Raw genomic sequence first — 21,541 nt, 5'->3', positions numbered from 1 at the left:
GAATATTAAAAAAATTGAAGTAGTCTTCAGAAAAGCACCAACTAATTTACAATACAAGTGGCTCTGACCCTGCCTTCTCATAGGAGTTATTTTTTCATGGTGAACCATTTGAACCACTGAACACTGTCTACAAAAGAACTGAGACTTACATTGAACAGAGTAACCACGAAGTGGTTTTTTCTTTCAATATATGGAAATATCAAGAAAGTGTAATACCTTTTAATGTTACAGCACCTTCTGTCTCTGTTGAATATAAAGTTTGCATTCATGAGCACCTTGATTTATATTTTTTCCAGACAGTAGTATTGTGGGGTTGCACCAGTACTGCTGTTCTATTCTCACATTTATTCTCTGAGAACTGACAGTGTCAGCTCTCTCTGACATGCTGGCAGCAGGAGCAAAAACATGGAAGTATTGCAAATAACAGCATTCACATCAGTACTTTGCTTGAAGCAACTCAGCCAGATATTGTACCAATTGCCCCATGCTTTATCTGCTTATTGTAGCTGCCTTTTTGAGTCTGTCTTCTGAGTATTCTTAGATGTTTTAATAGACGTTAACCACCACAGCTATGAATTCTAGCATGGGCAAGTTTCAGGCATTAGTGTCATCTTTAAAATAAAATTGGCGATTATGGTGATCAGCTTGGTCAAATTCAGTTTAAAAAGGCTTGTGTAGACAAGCCCTCTGGGGTGGAGCACTCTGAATGCAAAAGCTGTTCTGATGTCTGTTTATTTTACTGTAATAGAGAATAAAATCTAGCTGTTTTGAAAACCCTTATTTGAATCCCACAAACTATAATTATGTTGCCAAGAGCTTTTTATGTGATTTTTCTTTTTTTCCAAAGGCCCCTCTCTTGCTACACATTGAGGTATGAATTATTCATTTCTAATGTGTCTGCTGGGCTGGAAGAGGAATATTCTTGCTGCTAATTGTAGAATAGGTGTGGTCGGTAAACCAAAACTACACAAAGCCACCCCACTTAACTTCAGGTGGACTGAGTTACACGTACTGAATGCTGTAGAAACTTAACTAAAGCTTGTGAGTTGTTTGGGTCAAGGATGGTTAGAGCATAACAAAGCATTGATGGCAGTTGTGACCTCTGTGCGGTGTTAGGAGACTGCAGCCTATTGAAACAGTTGTGATATCAATTAGATTGAATACTGTTAGTGTGTGCATGTATGTGATTCTCTTGCTCTCTTTCTTACTAGAGATGAAGACTTTTGTGTGAGCTCTGTCCTAGCATCGGATGTAATACATGCAACTCGTAAAGACATCCCTTGTATATTCAGGGTATGGCTGCCAATTTACTCTTAAACAAAATATGAGTTAAATACCAGTGTTTTGTTTTGATAGGGGAGAATGTTATCCGTATTTAATGTTTATTAAATTATGCAGAAGTATAAGAATTTACAAGGGGTGCTGAAATGTGTAGAAGAACAATAAGATACTCCTCTTATAACTGAATTGTACAGAACGAAGTTCTCTTTCTTTTGCTACTTCCTTATATTTAAAGTTTTACTTTTTTATTTTCTTGATTATAAGTCAGTATATTTTTGTCTCTTCTTCCGTTGGTATTACCAGATCCTGGGTTTTGTTTCTTAACTTTGGAGAACTTTTGCTTTAGGAACTGATGCTGTAACAGTAGGCTGAAGCTGGGTTGTGCTCACTGATTCTAGTTTCCCATGTATTGTCTCGTATGAAAAAACACATGTGAAATTGCAGTTTCTTTAATCTCATATTTAAGTATAATAGAAAAAATTTAAGAGAAAATATTTAGCTTGGTTACAATATCCTCTTTGACTTATGTTCTGTCTGAATGCTGTATTTAGTTTTTTAACAACAGGAACTTCTTTCCTAGGTTTTATGTGGATTATATTTAATCTGGAATTTTAAAATATAGGGAAGAGTATGTTAGTAGCCAATATCTATAATCCCTTGCATTTGAATACAGAAACTCACTGTTTTCAGCATCTCTGATCGTCAGTCATTTACAATCAAGTCAATGGAACATGGAAACCAAAGAGCTGACCGTCACATGCAGTCCCAATCATTTGGTCCTTTAGAGTTTTACTTAGGAAATGTCTTGGCTACTTGAATGCTTCTGTGGCTTTGCTTTTCTGCTTTTTTGTAGAAATATTTTCTGCAGTGGATTTTCATCCTTTAGTTTACTACTACTTTTACCTTCATTTTCTTCTTTCTTCTTTCTAAATGTTTAAATTTATTTTTTTTTTATTCCCATCTGCCTGTTCTCTTCTCAAATTAGCAAATGTGGAATACTATGGGAAAGGACTTCTGAGGAGAGAAAATGAACTATGACTTCTGAGGAGAGAAAATGAACTATGACTTCTGAGGAGAGAAAATGAACTATGAAGAATGGTGGTTAATTTGTTTAAGAACAAGGCATCCATACAGTTTAGCTTGCCTGACTTCCTGCTCTGATTTCTGCCTGCAGTTTTTAACTAGAAGATTATCTAAGAAAAAAAACTTTTGCAAATATCCCCATGTAAGAATACTTGTGTGTATAGACATGACAAATGTCTCCACAATTTGATCAGATTATCCCCTACTAAAGAGATCTGATGAATTAACTGGAAGCGTGGTATGTGAGTATATCCATTTAGATACTGTGTTGACAGGGACCAGAGAAGATGCTGCCAAAGTCTACCTCTTTTCTCAGCTTTATGTCCTCCTTCACAAGAAGGAATTTATAAAGCTGGAAACCAGTAATATCTGATGCAAGACAATCTATTTTTTCAATTTAATTTAATTCTGGATTTGCATCTTGCTGGCATAATGACATAGAGTGGATTCTACACAACAGTTAAAACTGTTACTTTACATCATCTGTGTAAAAATGTAGTCCTTCTTTCGTATGTGTTATTTCACATAACACATGATGATATTGGTGCTTCAACAAAGACAGATTTTCATTTCTTTTGGATCTTCCACCAGCAGAAAGCAATACTAGAATGCTGCCAAACACTAACATATTGCCACCTCTGAACCCCCATGAAATCAAGAAGAGGAAGAACTTGTCTCAGTCTCCAACATCTCTCCTTGGTAAACAGTTTTTAAAGCTGGATGTTAGGCCATCTTGGCATCCAGACACTACAGGCGAAGTGCTGCCATCAATACATTTTTAATAGTAGTGTAAGAGTGTCTGTAGGGGAGTCCTTCCGCAGCTTAGCAGTTTTAGTTAAGAAGCCTTGAGTTTCATAGCAAATACTGGATTTTTGTATGATGAGTAATGCTCAGTGTATTATGACCAACTTCTCCCATTTTTTCCACATTTGACTGCATGTAAGATGCCACCTTCAAAAGACTGAGGAGTAATACATGGTAGTACTTCAAAGGGAAAACGGGAAAACCATAGCTGAAGTCTGGTTTGGTTTAGTTTTGTTTTCAAATTTAGAAATAATGTCCTTTATGCTTCCATCCATCTTTAAAATATTAGTGCTCGGTTACTGTTCAGACCTGAACAAATCTTGATGCGGAATAATAAGAGTTGTGAGCAAATGCAGATTAGTCCGTTCTTTTCCTATTGCTCTTCACTTTCATCTTACTTCTGGAGTTCTGTCTTTGACATCCTATTGTCCCAAGTTTATTTTCACTTATATTTTGTCTTTAAGATGAATGTTATTGCTTAATTCACTCTTTCAGGAATCGTATGTTGCATAACCACACCACCCATCCTTATGGCAATTTTCTTATCAAGGCGTATAGGCTGAAGGTCTGTTATTCCATGTTACAGCCTTCAGTTTTGCACTTCTGCACCTTCTGCTGCTTTTTTTTCTGTTTAACTATTGTTATTCTAAAAGTTTGTTATGATGGCTGATCCTGGTTGATGGCCTATTTGTCTGTGACGGAAAGCATAGTTCCTGTGATCTCACAAACTCTTCGATGTCTTTATACAGGACACAAAACTAATATTAAGAATTAGTAAGTGCATACTTTGGGCAACAGGAAGTTCCTGGTTAGTTTTTCTATCGAGTGCATTCTGCTTTGAGATCTATAGGATGATTTACCTGAAAATTAGGTGAAGTCATAATGATTTTCTTTTACTGTGGGGAAGTGGGAGGATGCAGTACTTCAGTCTCAAAACACTGCTTTCCTCCACAGCTTTTAGTAGAGATATGATGTGCTCTTCCCCCGGGTCAAATAATTTGAAAATTCAGTAGCAAAATCAAAATCTAGAACAGTAGCAAAATCAAAATCGTAGTAATGCCATTGGGTTTAAATGCATCTGACTCAGAAAGCACGTGTGTCATTTTCAATAAAAGATGGTGGAGGGAGAGATCAGGACAAGTTACGGCATGCTACTGAAATTCCAGTTCAGAGCAGGAAGGAACCTTTTACTGCCATGTATTGATTATTGTAGGAAAGGAATGTAGCATTCCTTGTCCATATTTTAGGATTCAGAAAGATTAATCAAGACTAAGTGTTCTTAAACAAAACCACTGCGGCTTGTGTGGGGTTTTTTGTTTGTTTGTTTTTAAGCACTGTGGCCATATTAGCTGTGTGCTGTGTTGCATACCCCTCAGGTACATCATTGCATTGTTATAAAAAAGTGTATTTTACTTTCACAGTTCTGTGAAGTATACAGTACTGGGAAAAAAAGGGGTCTTATTACTCTTATTAATTTCACTTTCTATGTCTGTTAAAAGGTCACAGCTTCTCTCTTAGGTTTGCCTTCAAAGTCTTGTTCTCTGCTGATCCTGACGGAAAATGAGAATGAGAAGAGAAAGTGGGTTGGAATCCTAGAAGGGTTGCAGTCTATCCTGCACAAAAACAGACTGAAAAACCAGGTTGTGCATATTCCACAAGAAGCCTATGACAGTACACTGCCTCTTATTAAAGCAAGTTTAGCTGCTGCTATTGTAGGTATGTTTGTTTTAACTTTTATAAGTTTGTGAGGGTTGTTGGACCTTTTAGATGGGCTTCTGTAATGAGAGCACTGTCACCTTGAAATAAATTCCTCAGCTGAATTCTTTCATAGGAATTTAGTAATGGGGGAAAAAGGCTGATCTTGCATTGATATTCAAATTTCTTCATCCACTTGGAGTAAATAATACTGTTTAGTTGTTTAACAGGTTGTTTTATCAACATGGTACATAGCATGCCTTTGACAGACTGTGTGAACTTAAGCAAAATTGATTTGCTGTTGAAAATCTGTTTGACCAGAAATTTTTCCAGCTCTTCAAAGCAAACAGTCTGTTTTAAAGATAAGACTAAGTGTAGCTGAATTAATAGCCTTTTTTTTTTTTTTTTTCTTCCTGGTTTAGATCGAGATAGAATAGCAATTGGTTCAGAAGAAGGACTATATGTGATAGAGGTGACCCGTGATGGTAAGTTAGGCCATAATGCATGCAGTAATTACATACAGAATAATGAGCTCCATAACTTTTGGTGCTGTTATAATATAGATTACGCAACAGCCCTTCATGTATAGGACGTATTAAGCACTCAGTTAATTCATGAGAAGGAAAAGTGAATGTGAAATATAAGCACTAATTTGGTCATTAATTTCAGCCAGTCAACTGAATGCAATGATAAAGGGATGCATTACTGGGCATATTCTGACACATTCTCACCTTAACTGTGTTCCCACAGCAGGTAGTAAAATGCTTCAGCACGCAGAGCACACACAGCAGCAGTTGATGCACAGTGAATTATCAAGGAACTTACTAAATGGAGCTTTGTTGCGGTTTAACCCCAGCTTGGCAACTAAGCCCCACACAGCCACTCACTCACTCCCACCCAGTGGGATGGGGAGAGAATTGGAATAGTAAAAGTGAGAAAACTCATGGGTTGAGACAAAGACAGTTTAATAAGTAAAGCAAAAGCCACACACTCAAGCAAAGCAAAACAAGGAATTCATTCACTACTTCCCATCAGCAGGCAGGTGTTCAGCCATCTCCAGGAAAGCAGGGCTCCATCACGCATAATAGTTACTTGGGAAGACAAAACTCCGTAACTCTGCATGTCCCCCACTTCCTTCCTTCTTCCCCCAGCTTTATATGCTGAGTATGATGTTGTATGGTATGGAATATCCCTTGGGTCAGCTGGGGTCAGATGTTCCAGCTGTGTCCCCTCCCAGCTTCTTGTGCACCTCCAGCCCTCTTGCTGGTGGGGTGCTGTGAGAAGCAGAAAGGGCCTTGATGCTGTCTAAGCACTGCTCAGCAGTAAATAAAATATCTTTGTGTTATCAACACTGTTTTCAGCAGAAATCCAAAACATAGCTTTATACTAGCTACTGTGAAGAAAATTAACTCTATCCCAGCCAAAACCAGCACAAACTTGAATTGAGTGAGAAAAACTTGACATGCAGACAGACTTGTTCCAACCTGCACCATCAGAGGACTTAAACTGCCGTGATTTAGAAGTTAGATACCCAGTGCAAGCAACACAGGAGTTTTTAGACTTTCTGTTAAAACCACCACATATCATTGTCTGTTTCTTCCAGAAATTCGACAACCACTCACATTCTGTTTCAGACTGATGATGGCCAAACCAAACTCCTTGCTTGTCCCTTTCCATTATCTCTTTGTTTCCCTGATCCCATGCTTCCTCCTGAACCTGCTTTTTCCTTCCTTTCTTAATGCACTCTACCCTCTACTTGGGGAAAAATGGGATCAGTTTAGCCTATTCTTTCTGAAAACTTACCATGTTTATTCCAGAAATTCACTCAAAGTGTGCTCCAGGTTCCACAGCAAAGTGTATGCTGTGTAGTCACTGGGCAGCGCAGGCATATCCCTCTATCATTGAATTACTAGGCATCACAGCTAGTAAGGAAAGCATTTTTCTATTTAACCTGATATACTGAGCACAAACACAGATCAACAACGGGAGACATGCCTTGGTATTGTGGGGAAAGCATGGAGGCCAAAAGGATTACTAGCACATGAGCATGGGGATCATTTGTGTTCATTCCGTACAAAATGCAATTTTAAACATGGAAAAGCAAAGAACAAGTCTGGTTAATTTTGCAATCTGCTTCCAAAATAAGATACTCATTTTGAACAACAAAAAAAAAAAAATAAAAAAAAAAATAGTTGAGTTAAACTGAATTTATCAAAGTGAAGTAATATATTTCAAAGAAGCAACGCAGATTTAAAATACAGTAATCATCTACTATATATCCTTTTCCAAGTTACCATGGGAAATATTAGTTATTTCTTTCCATCTAACTTTAAAAGCACCAAACATACCTTGTGAAATCCATGCTTTCTTATAACTCCTGAGGCACTCTAAATTTAGACAGAACTCTTAAGTCCATACTTTTTGTGGTATAAAAGCTAACAGCCTTGGGTTTCTGATAGGATTGTTTCTAATAAAATACCTAATGCTTTCTTCACCTACATTTACAACCTCTGAGCTTAGGTTCTTCTGGTGTCTTTAACTATCCAGGAGTTGAGAATGTTGATATAGATTGGTAAAATTAAAAGGTGCCTTTTCCAACTTTGGAAAAATCACTGACACACTCCTGAAATACCCCTTTGACTGTTCTTAGTCATTGTCATTCAAATTTCAAAAAAGATATTTCTTTAAATTTAGCTTTGATGAAAGAATTTTAATTTCCTTTTTCAGTACAATTTAGTTTGTGGCTACTTGAACATTGGATTGCAGTCATGCAAAATTTGAATTTCAATGTAAAATAAGGCAGTGAATATAGGTTTTTAAAGGCTTCCTTGACTTGCAAAATCAAATTAAGTCAGGGATGTTGTTTTGGGGCAAAAAGCAAAATGTTACTGCTTCCTCTTGCTTAGAATAAGCCATTGCCCAAATTCAGGAGAAACTGCTTTATACATGGAGAGGGCAGATATTTTAAATTCTTTTTAGCAGTGCTGAATGCCATTCCTTTGAGTAAACTCCAGTGGTCAACATTCTCTAAGTACTTGGATATAAACATCACTTTAGATGCAAATAATTCCAGAGATTCCAGTACAGCTTCTTGCATATAAGAAAATTGTACATTTAATTTGAAAGATCATTTCATGAAGGAACGATTGTCTGCATCACCATGTCATATGTAAATGTGAAAATGAATTATCAATTTTGTTCTTAAGTTAGAAGATGTTTTGCAGGAATTTTCTATGGCCAGTTCCTGTGTGTTAATAGCATTTTTGTAAATTGTAATCTCTTTTTCATTTTATGGCAGTTGTAATTTTCAGTGTTAATTAACTGCCAGCTGCTTACATCAAAGGTCTTTGGTCAGAATATCACTTAGTTCTTAACAAATAAACTAAACTGTAAGCTGGAGTTGGAGCTAGGAAGAAGAAAGTCTTTTCTCTGTGGCAAAATTCCAACAGCCGGTTATTTCATAGAACATTTCTTCAGACATATCATCTATTTGTGGAAGTGGGGAGATGCCACAAAAGCACTTGGCTTTGTGGTCTAAACAGTAAAAGTCTTGTTACAACGATTACAGAATTTGATAACTTGGCTAGGTTACTCAGCTATTACTGAAAAAATACGTATAACTTCCAGTTAATTTTTTTTAAAAATTATAATTCACAAATATTTTGAATGCGTTCAGCTAACCGGAAAATGAAAGTGGCGTTTTAATATAGTTGGCTTATGCATATTATGTTTCCTAGTTTAGAATTGCTTAGTCTTTTCTGTTTGTACCCCATGAAATACCCACTGCTTGCTCAAAAGTGCCTGTATACCCATGACCCCAAAAAGCAGAACACATTGTACCTAACTCCCTTAGCTGCCTCTAACTCAGTTTTAAAAAATGCTTCAAACAGTGAAACTCCCCAGTTTCCATGGGTGGCCTAACTAGTCCTTACTGTGAGGAGGCTTTTCTTGGTGCCTGTCCTAAACCTCTCGTCCTACAGATTAAGCCCATTCCTTCTTATCCTTTCCCCATCACACAGAGCATTTTTTGCCTTTCCATATAGATGTTTAACACCCGCTTCCTGTACTGCTTTTGTATTTGGCTGAGACATTTGCCAACAGTACAGCATTTTGTATCCTCAGTTACCAGCATTAAATACTTTACATTTCTTCTCATTGTGTTCTGCTAATTTGGTCTTCCTCCATACTTTACTGAAGATGCTGATGCTTTCTTGAAGGTGGGACTTGTTTCAGAAGACACAGCATCTTGCAGTGTATAGATAGTATAGATATTATCATGTAAAAAAAAAAAAAAATATTCTCCATTTATCGCAGATGTTAGGCAGCCTTTTCCTTCAAAGTGTTCCTGAGACTTCATATCAATAGAGAGAATTACAGGAATGCTTTGTTTCATTGTTTGTTCTGAGAATTAATAATGGAGCATTGAACATGTGTAATAAGTGCTCTTTTTTTATCTGGTATGTGTCCATGTTTAGATTCATTTTCAGACATCAGTATGTAACACTGCAATGTTTCCAGGCCTGATGGTTTTCTTGTTTAACTGACGGCAGCTCTTGTTTCCTTTGCAGTGATAGTCCGAGCTGCTGACTGCAAGAAGGTGTACCAGATAGAGCTTGCTCCCAAAGAGAAAATTATCATTCTTATCTGCGGTCGCAACCATCATGTTCACCTTTACCCTTGGGCCTCTCTGGATGGGTCGGAAGGAAACTTTGACATTAAGCTTGCAGAAACTAAAGGCTGCCAACTGATAACAACTGGAACACTAAAGAAGAGCTCTTCGACTTGTTTGTTTGTGGCTGTCAAACGACAGGTTTTTTGCTATGAAATTCACAGAACTAAACCTTTCCACAAAAAATTCAGTGAAATTCAGGCTCCAGGAACTGTACAGTGGATGGCAGTGTTTAAGGACAAGCTCTGTGTTGGCTACCAGTCTGGGTTCTCTCTGTTGACCATCCAGGGAGATGGACAATCTATAAACCTGGTAAATCCTAATGACCCCTCGCTTATCTTCCTCTCACAGCAGTCTTTTGATGCCCTTTGTGCTGTGGAGCTCAGTAATGAGGAATACCTGCTTTGCTTCAGCCATATGGGAGTATACGTCGATTCGCAAGGTCGAAGGTCACGCATGCAGGAACTAATGTGGCCTGCAACTCCTGTTGCCTGTAGTATGTATATGTTTTTCTGTTGCCATATCCCTGTTGCTGCTTTACTTGTCTAAAAATAATCAGCAGTGTGTTCTATTTTGCTTCGGTTTGTCTTTCAATATCTACAGTTTAAGTTTTGATGAGTTAACAGGGTACATAGTTCTTCCTGATGGTATCTTTGGACTTGGCGATCTCCTGAGCTGAGATCCTGGATGCTGCAAGAAAAGAAGCTCTGTCTTGTTACAGGACACTGAAGAACGAATAACGAAATGCAAAATAACTTTTACAGAGAGTAGTCTTGGATGCAGGACAGTGCAAGACTACCGGTCTGTGAAATTCTGTAAAGATTTTTGCTCTCCTAAAGAGTACAAATGTCTAGTTGTCTGTAGGATGTCTTCTGTGTCCTGAACTCAAAGTTCAATAGAAAGTTGAAGAAGAAATGTAACTGCAACTCTAAAGGTTCATAAAGATAACAAAATAAGAGGTAAAAATATTGTGCTTGGCAGAACTGGTAGCAATTTTTCTCATTTTGGTTTTATTTTTAGGGGGAGAATTTCCAAAAATAATATAGGCAGGTGGAGGGTAATTTTTCAACCACTCTGCTTTTTCAGGAGCATTGGTTTATCATCTAGTTAGGATAGAAGCACATGCAGAGCATTTTTCATTATTCAGTAGTCAAAGGCAGATCGGGATAAAACCGGGATTTCTGTTTGGAGCTCAAATAGCAATTAAAATGTTTTGAATGATTGAAGGCAAGAAATAGCTTTTTGTTTAAATAGTACAGCAAGCAGTTAGGTGCATGTTGGTTTGATCAGGCCAGGCCCCCTAATAGCACTTTGTTTAATTTTAATTGTCTCGAACTGAAATTGTTTGCTTGCTTTACTCTGACCTAGTTCTGTACAGAAGTCTGAAGCAAAAGCCCAAGGAAACAACGTAGCTGCAAATTTACTTTAAAATGCCGTTAGCCAAAGCTAATGTTTCCTTTTCCTTTATCAGCTTTACGTTTTTTTGCATTTCAGCAAACTAGGCCTGCTACTTGATGGTTTTGTCTATTATTATTAGAAGCTGTTCTTACTATTTTACAGCATTCTTATATGTGCAGTCCTGAGAGGCATTGCCCTGGGGCTGTTTTTTAGAAAGAGCAACTTTTTCTGCTGCCAAAGGAAACTGGATTGCTTTCCTTTTCATTAGCCTTGTCCTCCCTCCTCAGTCCTGGTGTCTGTCAGTAGTAATGGTGGCTTTTTTTAACTGTCCCATCAGGAGATCATCAAAGTGGAAATGGTTCTCCCTCTTTTGGAGTTTCTGCTGTGGTAAAGAGCCATGTTGCAAAGAAGTTTTAGGATAAGATGGAGAATTTGTCTCTAGGGCATTCAGTCCCCTCATGCTAGGAGAGGACGAGGTCCGTGCTAACACGGTCAGCTCTCTTATCTCGGCTGGCCTGTCTAGGTCCCAGTTAAACCAGCTTAATGCGCTGGTTCTGTGCTGAGTCAGTGTACGTGTTGTGGGACTGCTTAGCTTGAGTATGGCACATTGCAAAGGCTTGGAGCCAGCAGGTCTCAAAGCTGTCTGCACTGGGCTTGCCCACGCTACACTGACGTGTGTGTCTCTGGGAACCAGTTGAGATCTGATCAAGCTCATCAACTCTGACTGGTAAGTGCTGGCCTTGGCTACAAGCTGGCCAGGTAGAAGCAGTTGGCGTTTCTGTCTGATGCTCAGTGATCTCCCTTGACTGGGACATCGAAGACAACCATGACCCCATATAATAAAAACTTAACCATAAATGACTTCTGGGATACATATTTATGACAGCTATCCAAGGCTTTCTGTGAATGAATTTAAAAAATAGCACTACAACGTTACTTCGGTTCTTCTAAGAAGATTCTGTGGTGTGTTTAATGTCCTACTGGGTTATTTTCCCTTTTGTTTATTGAAGCAGATCTTTTCTCTATTAAATCCCATAAATTTCTAGTAACTACTCTTTACATCAGGGTACAGTCTTTACATGAGCAGAAGCGTGTTGACAAGAAGCTCTAGGGATCTCTGCTTTTCGTTTGACCTAAAATAAACCTGTGTGCTGATGCCTTTTATGCTTTTTTTTAAAAAAAAAAAAAAAAGTTGAAAAGACCAAATGGGTTGTGGGCTTTAAGCATTGTGACATTTTTCTGTTGACCTGATGAAAGCAACCCATACATGAATATCTAAAGCTAGATAATTGTTAGCACAAGAGGAAGGAAATTGAGAACAGATCTGCATCATGACTTCATGACCCACCTCACAGATGGTGGCCCTCTCTTTTCCCCTGCACACAGCAGATGTATAGTTAGTTTGCTGCTTCCAAAATGAAGTAATCTGCAGCTAGCTGCTCAGTTCCTACCAAGTAGCAAAGTATGCATCTGAAAACTTCAGATGCCATTTTGCAATTTTATGAAATCATAATTTGAAGTTTAAAAATACTGAAAGGGTCAAATTTAAATCTTTCCATGATGCTGGTAGTTGTTGTTAGCAAATCTATTATCACAGAAATATCTGCTTGAAAGTGGGGCTGGGAAAAAGTGTTTTAAAATGTATCTTGCGCATAGTGGAAAACTTGTAACTATTGAAATTTGCTCAAATATATGTCAGTTCTGGACTGCTGAAACCACATTAGGGTTTTCTGGTTTTTTTTTAATCTATGCAGGTTGCAATTCTTCGTATGTAACCATGTATAGCGAGTATGGTGTTGATGTATTTGATGTTAACACTATGGAATGGGTCCAGACTATTGGCCTGCGAAGGGTAAGTAATTTCTTTCAATATAGAGCTTAATTGGGCTAATTCCAAATGAGATGTTTCTTCACAGTATATGCTAGACTTGAGTTAATTCTCTGCCTCCTTCCTCAAAACAGATCAGACCGTTAAACATGGATGGCACACTGAATCTCCTTAACTGCGAGCCACCAAGACTAATATATTTCAAGAATAAGTTTGCAGGTGAGTACTGAGCAAGGGCAGAAATGGGAAAATGATATGAAGCTAACTGAGTAATTTTAAGCAATGTTACTTTTGCACGAGATGAAACTTGTATTGAATGCGTCTGGGTCACCATGTACCTATGTATGTGAAATTGCTTTGTGATATTACAGCAGGAGCTGTCCTCAGTGTACCAGAAACATCTGACAATAACAAGAAGCAAATGCTTCGAACTAGGAGCAAAAGAAGATTTGTATTTAAGGTTCCCGAGGAAGAGCGATTACAACAAAGGCGGTAAGAATTTAATCATGGTGTGTAACTTAATATACATGATGACATAGAGAGACTGGGAATGCTAATAGTAAAAAATCACTCTGTTCTTTTAGGGAAATGCTTAGAGACCCTGAGCTAAGGTCAAAGATGATTTCTAACCCAACAAATTTCAACCACGTGGCTCATATGGGACCAGGAGATGGAATGCAGGTTCTCATGGACCTCCCACTGGTAAAATACATTTAAAAGGGAGGGAGATATGTGTGCATTTGTTCTTGCTCAGAAAAACTGTTAAGATGAGGTGTATGAGGTTCAAGTGTTATCTCTGTACCAAATTCTTCTCCTAATCATTTTGAGAAAGATGAACCTTCCTGATGTACAGTGCTTCTAAATCCTGTGCAAGGAAATACTGTTAGCTGACTTATGAATGAGACACTGAAAGAAACAGATACCACTGCCAGGAGCTGTTAGTAGTTTTGTAAATAATCGATCTCTCCTCCTTCCTCTTTCTTGTTTGTCTTCTTAAAATAACAGAATGAATTTCCTTCCCCCTCATCCTCTCGACATTCTGCTCTGATATCACCTCCAACAGGCTTTGAGCACGTCTATCATATGAGCCCTGTCTCTGCTGAAATATTTCTCCAGAGTGACCATTCCTCACTGCAAGGCTCCCCTCTGCTTTCTTCCTCTTCCTGTCCCTCCTCTGCTTCCCTAGCAAGGGTAGGAGTAGCTACAAACCGTTAGGAACTGGAATGATGTGCTTGTGGCACTTCGCCAATTCTAGAGCAAAAACAAGGGGGGAAATCTAATGCAGTGGAGGTAACTAAAATGCAAGTAAGTTGCAGTGCTTTATAGCGTTATTTTTATTTTGTATTTAACAATGACAGTGTTTTGTGAGCTATTTCAGTGTTAAATCCACAAGAGGAAGGTGCAAAGGTACACTTTTATGTTCTGTACCCTCCATTTTATAGCTGCTAGTCAGGCATTCTCTTGTCCTTCTCAGCTAGCCCAGATGAGGGTAATGCATTTGTCCTTTCAGCAGCAGGAGGAGGAAAGAAAGCAGAGCTGTTTTTACAGTCCCTGCCCCTTCATAGAGGGTTTGCTGGCTGACAGGTTCCAGTGGCTGCTATGGGGCTTAGTTCTTTCTCTGTCTTTCTCAGGGTTTGTGTCTGTTACTGAAAATATGTGGATGTGGTCAAGTAAGTTCAGAGTTTTTCTACCAACACTGGGTTGTAATAGCTTCAAAAGCACAGTAAAGTTTTCATGAGTTTTCATCTCCTAGTTGGATAGTTTTTGTTGCTGGCTAACAAGGTGTTTCATTTCAACTGTAGAGTGTCCTACCTGCTGCACAGGATGAAAAAACATGTCCATCTACAGCTAACCTCTCACGGCAGCAGCAGCAGCAGAGAAACAAAACCTATATTTCATGGCCCTCATCAAGTAAGGCTGGAAGCGAGCTTGTCAATTCTGAGCTGTAAGTTATGGCTTCAACAAAGAGGTGTAAACCCGCCTTCTTTTGCTTCTTTCTCTACAGGTGGCAGTGATGTGGGAGGAGCCATGCCTTCCCGAAGTATGTCCGATCCTGACCAGGAGTTTGACAAAGAGGTAATGTAGCTTTTATTAAACGGAGACTGACAATGCCTTGTTACCATAGATTGTTTTCTTTTTCCAATAAATTAAATTTCTGAGGAAATACTTCATAAAGACCATGTTCTTTATGGAGGTATTTTCCTTCAACAAATGTTTTTTCCAGCCTGTAGTGTATGATTGCAAGTTAGGTGTGCCAGCACAAAAGCAAAGCTGTGAAAAGATCTTCTTGTGGTGATATTTTAAGAAGTATTATGTCTTGGATTAAGCTTTGTAGACAAGGGAAATTTGACTAATTGATGAAATGTCCTAAAAGCTCCTAAAAATGTTCTCTGGGCTATTAGCATAGAATAGCAAAGTAATACAACTAGTTAAGTAATTTTCTGTGCTGCCTTAAGGAAGATTTTTTTGTCACATAACTTGAGAAAGAATCATATTTTAAAATACATAAAACTGCTTTCAGCAAGATAAAAGTATGTGCCAGTAGTCACCAAACTGAAAATGTCCTGGCTGTACAAAACTGGTGTCCCTGAATTGAAGGAGAGAAGATGTATGACTTTTTTGTTTCCTTGATTTGTCATGGTATAGCTTCTTCCAAGCTTTGCTCAAGCACTTCCTGTGCAAGGAAAGTGTTAGGAATTATTCCTAGATTAAGATCTTTCCATCTTTTTAGCGCTTTTGGTACCCAACTACAGGCCTATGTAATGTTCTGGATTTTGAAGGGTGTTTTCCTGAAGCCAGACCTTTGCAGGATGCCTTAGTACATCCCAAGTCAAAGCATTTGTCCAGAGTTCTGGTCACAGCCATGCTCTGACTTCCTCTGTCACCTTCAATAAGACATTAAAGGCATGTGAAAACACGGATCTCTAAACATAGGTATTTTTGAAATTGTCTTGATTTTCAAAGGTGCTGCTGATGGACTATGTCAGTTGACTTCATTATTCTGGAGCATCCTTCCCAAATTTCATTACATTCCATGCTCTAATGATAATTGCTGTTTGTAAGCACAAGTAGTGGTGGATTCTAAGGTTTTTACAATGTTTTCTTTTTTTGGTAGATCTCACAATTTCTTATGACTTCTTAAATTTAAAAATAAAGTAGTTTGAAACTTGAAAAAGGAGCTTCTAATAACACCTTTTGGCTTTATACTATTTTTCCCATGGCTTTTGGCTTTATCGCGGCATGAACTGGATCATGTTAGGATAATTTTGTTATAGATGATCTTATTATTGTTTGAGCCATGCAAAACCTTGTGAACAGCATTCTTAGAGGATGTTACCTTTCAATCTATTTGCTAAATATATATTCCCCTTCTTGAAAATAAGTTGCTGCAATGGTACCAGTTTTTCCTATGGAGTATTTCATTAGCTGTGAATCTGTGCAGTGCTCAGAATTGTAACTCACCAAAATAGTAGGAAACTTACCAGCCATCCTGTTCAAGTGAGACCAGCCTGTGAAGGCAAATATCCAAGAACCAACCTAATGGTGGGGAAATAACTGTGGATAGACTGCCTTTATTAGATACTGACGTAGGGCGTCTCCAGTAAGTATATCCTGTTTCCAGATCTCCAACCTGATACTTGGCAACCTTCACTCTTTTGTCAGGCTATTCACATGCTTGTTGCTGTTTTGTAAACAGTTCATACGCTTGTTTCCTTCTTTCTCACCAAATTGAAGATTATTTGACCGTAATTGTTTATGCATTTATATGGGCAGACAAATCTACTCCTGGGCTATAAAAATTGCTTTAAAAATGCAGGCTGGTAAATCCAGAACAACAGTGGACAGATAGATGTGTTCCATCAGGAAAGTTTTGCCATGGCTAAAGGAGGGGAGCCTGAGGTGTAGCAGTTTCCATGTCCTTTGCCATAACTCCTGTTACGTCAGAAGGTCACCTTCAGGACTGTGCTACAGCCTGTTGATGATAATGGAAGTACTTGCATGAATGTTTAGCTATGAAATTAATCTAATACGCACTGCTTTGTGGGTGTTGCTCACCCTAATTTTTGAATGCCTTTGAAAACTTTTTAGTGTAAAGGATTGGTTTTCAGTAAGCATAATTTTTTTTTTTTTAATGTTTCTCGTTAACAGCCTGATTCAGACTCCACCAAACATTCTACTCCATCCAACAGCTCAAATCCAAGTGGTCCCCCAAGTCCCAACTCTCCTCATAGGAATCAGCTTACACTAGACGGACTGGACCAGTCAACCTGTGATGCATAACACTACTGCTCTCACCATTCTGGCTTCAATCATCCCCTACTCTGTGGAGTTTTCAAGAGCAGGGCAAAGCTGTCTCGGATGCTAGTGCCAAGACTGACACTGAATCTCTAGTGTTGTACAAGAATAATTATATATCCAGATTGTAGATACAAACTATTGAAATGAAGAAAATTCTTTACTAAATAGCAATTGAGCTTTTTATGCAGAATTGTTCACTGCTGAGTTACGGTTGATTCCTTTCTGCACAGCTGTGACACAGTTTTATTGCATAGGAGCATTTAAGGCCACCAGTAAATAGTCTTATTCTTATGCTGAAAAAGAAATAGAGAGAGATACTGATTATGTTGCTACAATATCAGGAATATTATTTTTCTATAGAATGATGTAATGTCTCATTAGCAGGAAATCCTTTTAGATGCAATTTGGACCTCTAAATAGGAAATGCGAGCAGGTCTAGTTACATCCTCAGATGAATACACTTTTCCCTTTTTCCCATAACTCTTTGTTTCCTCAATCTTAAGGAGAATGCTAGGAAGAAGCTGTAGGTCGTTTCCAACATTGATTGAATCACCAGGAAGTCAAATAGAAGTTGGTTATAGTTTTGTGGCCTTTTAATTCATTTAGCCATTACATATACAGCTGCGTAACAGTCTTTCTATCTTTCTACCAACTTTTTAGTCTTGTACATAGGACTACTGCCAGTTATCTTTGACCCAAACCCTGCTTTTTAGTCCTCATCAATCAGTCATTAGTCAGGGCTTTTAAAATATTGGTAATTACTGCTGTGAAAAAGATTTTACTCCTCGTTCCTGCCTATCTCCTTCTGAGAAGTTGTTTCTCCTGGGTTTTTTGGTGTAAGGACACACTACATTGTTTAGCTAGCAAGCCTTCTTGTGGATGCATTGCCCTCGAAGTCTGCTTGACCTAAGGGACTATATCGCACTAAAACATCAGTCTGTTTTATCGGTTACCAAAGTGGAACGTGAAGGATGTGTAACTGGGGGTGCTGCTTTTCTCATTAATTGTATCCTCACCTGCATGAAGACCCCATGATTATTAATCGAGTATTGATCATGTAGAAAAATGCACAACACACTCCTGTATATTTTGCTATGGCCCACGTGCAGTGGTGATGTTTTGCGTGTATATTTAATCTCATGCTTCCATGTATTATACATTTAGTAATCGAAGATTTGTGACCATGTTTCATTAAAAGCTTGTAATTAATTCAGTGGCTGGCATATCCAGTTTGTCATTGTCACACTAGTGTGCCTTCTGTGCCAATTTTATGACAGTTGGATGTCACTTATTTAAAATTTGGTTTAAATGGGCTAATGATATACCAATGGCTAATGTTCTTTTCTGAAACACTGTATAGGACGTGCACTTATCTTTAGTTTAAACTGAGTGTTCTAGTCAACATTTAATCCTGTTACGTTAAGTGTTCGACAGTACTTGCTCTTTTTCTCAGATTCTTGATAAAGGGGCTCAGTTAGAGCTGGACACTACTGCTTTGGGGGTTTTCTGGTTTTTACTTTTTTAATGTAAGTCTAAGTCTTTGTAATTATTGAATTGTGAGAACATTTTTGAACAATTTACCTGTCAATAAAGCAGAAGAGGGAGGTTTTAAAGTTCATAGTCGTCTGTCTTGACATATGAAAACAGTCTACCACTGACACTTGCTTTAGTTTCGTGGTAAATTCACTTTGTTCACATGGATGTTTTACATAAACTGAAAGATACTTTGAAGCTCCGTACCTGAATGCTATGAGAAAGGTCTGTGTTTCTGCACGTAAATGCATGTTCAGGAGCGATGGAAGCCCTTTTGGTGGAATACAGTGTTCAAATTTTGTGCCCTCGATTTGTCTTAGAGTTGTCATTTCATTGAGTCGCTGGCCCTATTAATTCATTTTAAAGTGATTTATATGACTGCTTCCTTATGACCGAAGCATAGTAAGGAGGCTGCAGGATCTATTCAAGCATCTTAAGTGTGATAAAAGAATACAGACTTTTGACTTGTCAAAGCAGTAGTCCCAAAGAAACACTTAGGAACATTTCAAGGATTGGTGTGTGAATGGTGCAGCCCCTAATATAGGGGGGTTTTGAAGCTCCCCTCATGCTCCAGTATGTCGGCACGGCAGAGCTCGCTGTAGCTAGAACAGAGCCAGCATCTTCTCTAGTGTGCCCTGGGTAAACGTCCCACATCCTTCATGGAGTGCTGAAGTGCTCCTGGATTACTTCTCAGTTTGTCTCGCTCATTTTACTCCAGGTAATCTTAATGGGGAAGGCCTGCGTGGGTATTTTGGACCCTGCTGTTCCTTGCTTGACCAAAGTTACCTGGGCAAGGCCAGCAGGCCAGGACGGGTCAGCCTGGGAATGTGCACCCATGCTCTGCCCTGGGGATGGGGGTGACAGCTGACAGGAGGTTTGAGGGCCGTGTGTCGGAAGCGTTCTCACAAGTGTTCGTGCTAATCAGCCTTTGACTTTTAAAAAACATTTCTACTGCTCTTGAGCTGATTTTTCTCTGCACAGTGAGGACTTCGGATGACAACAAAGTCTTTAATTATGGGGGTATTAAATCATAGCACTCAGCAGTGCCAGGGCTCGGTTATAATTTAAGCAGGGGAACGTTTCTAGAAAAATAAATTAATTGCTCAGTATGAATACGTTATTCTTTTCTTCCCCACCACCCCCCCTCAAGTCTAGCTAAGCAGAATTCCTCCTCAAGTCCTCCACCACAGCCCTTTGCAAATATTCTGTTCCCTTAAGGCTTCTGATTCTGGTTACCTAAAGAGTCCTCCCAAGCCCTCAGGACAACTTTCAGAAATGCAGAAATTTGAGACTCGATGTGAAATGTTCCTCTGACGGTGCACTCTTTTCTCCCTGGAGGCTACCAGTCTAGTATCGCAAATGAGGAATTGAGTTAGGCAAGGAACGAGGACAATTTGGTCTCTGCCAGTTCCATTTTCACAGAGGCATTACGTCAGGTCCCGAAGCTGGGACAGTGGGCGTACCACTCACCGGAACGTGTCGGTCACTTCTAGCACAGATCTTTGCCCCAAAAGGCATTTTGTATTTTAGAATACGTCCTGGTGTCACTTGCTACACAAGAACTAAACTCATCTGCCGACACCTCTGTCTACAGCACAGATGTGCTGAGAGCAAATGGCTTCCTAAATAGGTGCAACCTACTGGTGGGGAAGCGCATAAATGCTTTATGTTTGTAGGGTAAGGTGCTTGACGCAGCTAAGTCACAGGGAGGAGACTTTGGTGTGGAAATGCTGAAGGTCCAGGCACTCTGGTCATTCTGTACGATGCCAGATAAGGCATCCATGGGAGAAAGCAGAAACAAAAATCTTAAGAGCTGACTTGGGTAGTCTAAAGCACTGAGAAGCAGGGAAGCATTTGAGGGAAGAGATGACTGTGGGAACTGAGCTGCACCTTTAAGGTACCGTTAAGCAACAGTCAAAGGAAGGTGTTGTGTCATGACCACAAACCTTGTCGTGCTGCTGAGTTTAGCCTAGTGGAAAAGGAAACAAAAGAGAGATGTTCTTGCATGCAGGGCTACTGGAGCATATCACGTTGTGGTTTGCACCCTGCCTGCTCCATACAAAGCAGCTCCGGCAGGCAGAAGCAAGGAGGACATACCAAAAAGTAGTGTTCACCTGCTCAGCTCTTGCCTTCCATTGTGGTGGCAGAAGTCTGGACTGCCTTCTCCTGTCTGCTTGCACCCCAGTAAATGTGTCTCCCCTCTTGATTTCCCCTTACATCCTTCCTTGGCAGCCTTGGGCTCCCCGTGGGTCATGGGGCGAAGAGCTGCAGCTGCTGCCACCCTCACCCAGCACAAATCAGCCCCTTTCCTACCGGTCAGGAGCTGCTGCCCCATGGCCTGGGCTCATCGCTGGCAGGGCAGTGCAGCAGCGTGGGGTCAGAGGGGCTCTGGGTCAGGGGAAGGCGTGCCAGGGGCAGAGGTACCGCATCAGGGAGGCAGGAGGGAAGGCACAGTGCTTGGAAAGAGCCAACACCATCTCGGTACTCCCTCGCGAGCCCCTTCTCAACGTGTTTCTGGGATCGTGGGGTGATGATGAGACCGGACAACAGCTGCACGCCTGTTGCCAAAGGTTGGCAGAGCAGGTCCCAGCGGTGACTGATGCTCTGCTAGCGTTGCCGGCAGGGTTAGCTGAGGACAGGAGCAGAAGACAGCAGGACGTGCTCAGCAAGCGAGAGCTGCAGTGCTGCGCTCCAGCCAGAGGAGGAACACGACCTCAGGAATCAGCTGCTTCCCCGTCCTTGCAGCAAATATTTTTCCCTGCTCCCCAATAAGCTGCAGCACTTTTTTTGTCACCTGACTACACAGGTTTATGCAGCTTTATTGGTTGTTTTCTCATAGATAAAACCCTCCGATTTTTTTGCAGCATCGCCTGCTTTCCCGTTCCTTACGCAGTCCCTGCCCTGCGGTCCCATGAGGAAGAGGAGCGGGGAGCCCTGCCTGCTGATGGAGG

At 39.7% G+C, this 21,541-nt stretch overlaps 1 protein-coding gene across 1 annotated transcript in view; it reads left to right on the top strand.

Annotated features, from left to right (window-relative positions):
* The window catches only part of CDC42BPB (CDC42 binding protein kinase beta (DMPK-like)), a gene marked incomplete at its 5' end in the record, with an annotated part of 42,174 nt that extends 24,665 nt beyond the window's left edge, over positions 1-17,509 (top strand). Inside the window, 12 exons of the mRNA XM_009703371.1 lie at positions 1,212-1,293; positions 4,668-4,884; positions 5,286-5,348; positions 9,432-10,028; positions 12,685-12,782; positions 12,893-12,977; positions 13,130-13,250; positions 13,343-13,460; positions 14,390-14,428; positions 14,561-14,669; positions 14,764-14,834; positions 16,908-17,509. Of these exons, the coding sequence (XP_009701673.1) occupies positions 1,212-1,293; positions 4,668-4,884; positions 5,286-5,348; positions 9,432-10,028; positions 12,685-12,782; positions 12,893-12,977; positions 13,130-13,250; positions 13,343-13,460; positions 14,390-14,428; positions 14,561-14,669; positions 14,764-14,834; positions 16,908-17,039 (1,732 nt within the window). The remainder of the gene's footprint in view (positions 1-1,211; positions 1,294-4,667; positions 4,885-5,285; positions 5,349-9,431; positions 10,029-12,684; positions 12,783-12,892; positions 12,978-13,129; positions 13,251-13,342; positions 13,461-14,389; positions 14,429-14,560; positions 14,670-14,763; positions 14,835-16,907) is intronic.
* Between the last annotated feature and the right edge of the window lie 4,032 nt (positions 17,510-21,541).

Source organism: Cariama cristata, unplaced genomic scaffold (assembly GCF_000690535.1).
Source record: "Cariama cristata isolate BGI_N322 unplaced genomic scaffold, ASM69053v1 scaffold8337, whole genome shotgun sequence".
Taxonomy (NCBI): domain Eukaryota; kingdom Metazoa; phylum Chordata; class Aves; order Cariamiformes; family Cariamidae; genus Cariama; species Cariama cristata.
Note: the sequence above shows the minus strand (reverse complement) of the source record. Positions and strands in the feature narration are given on the sequence as shown.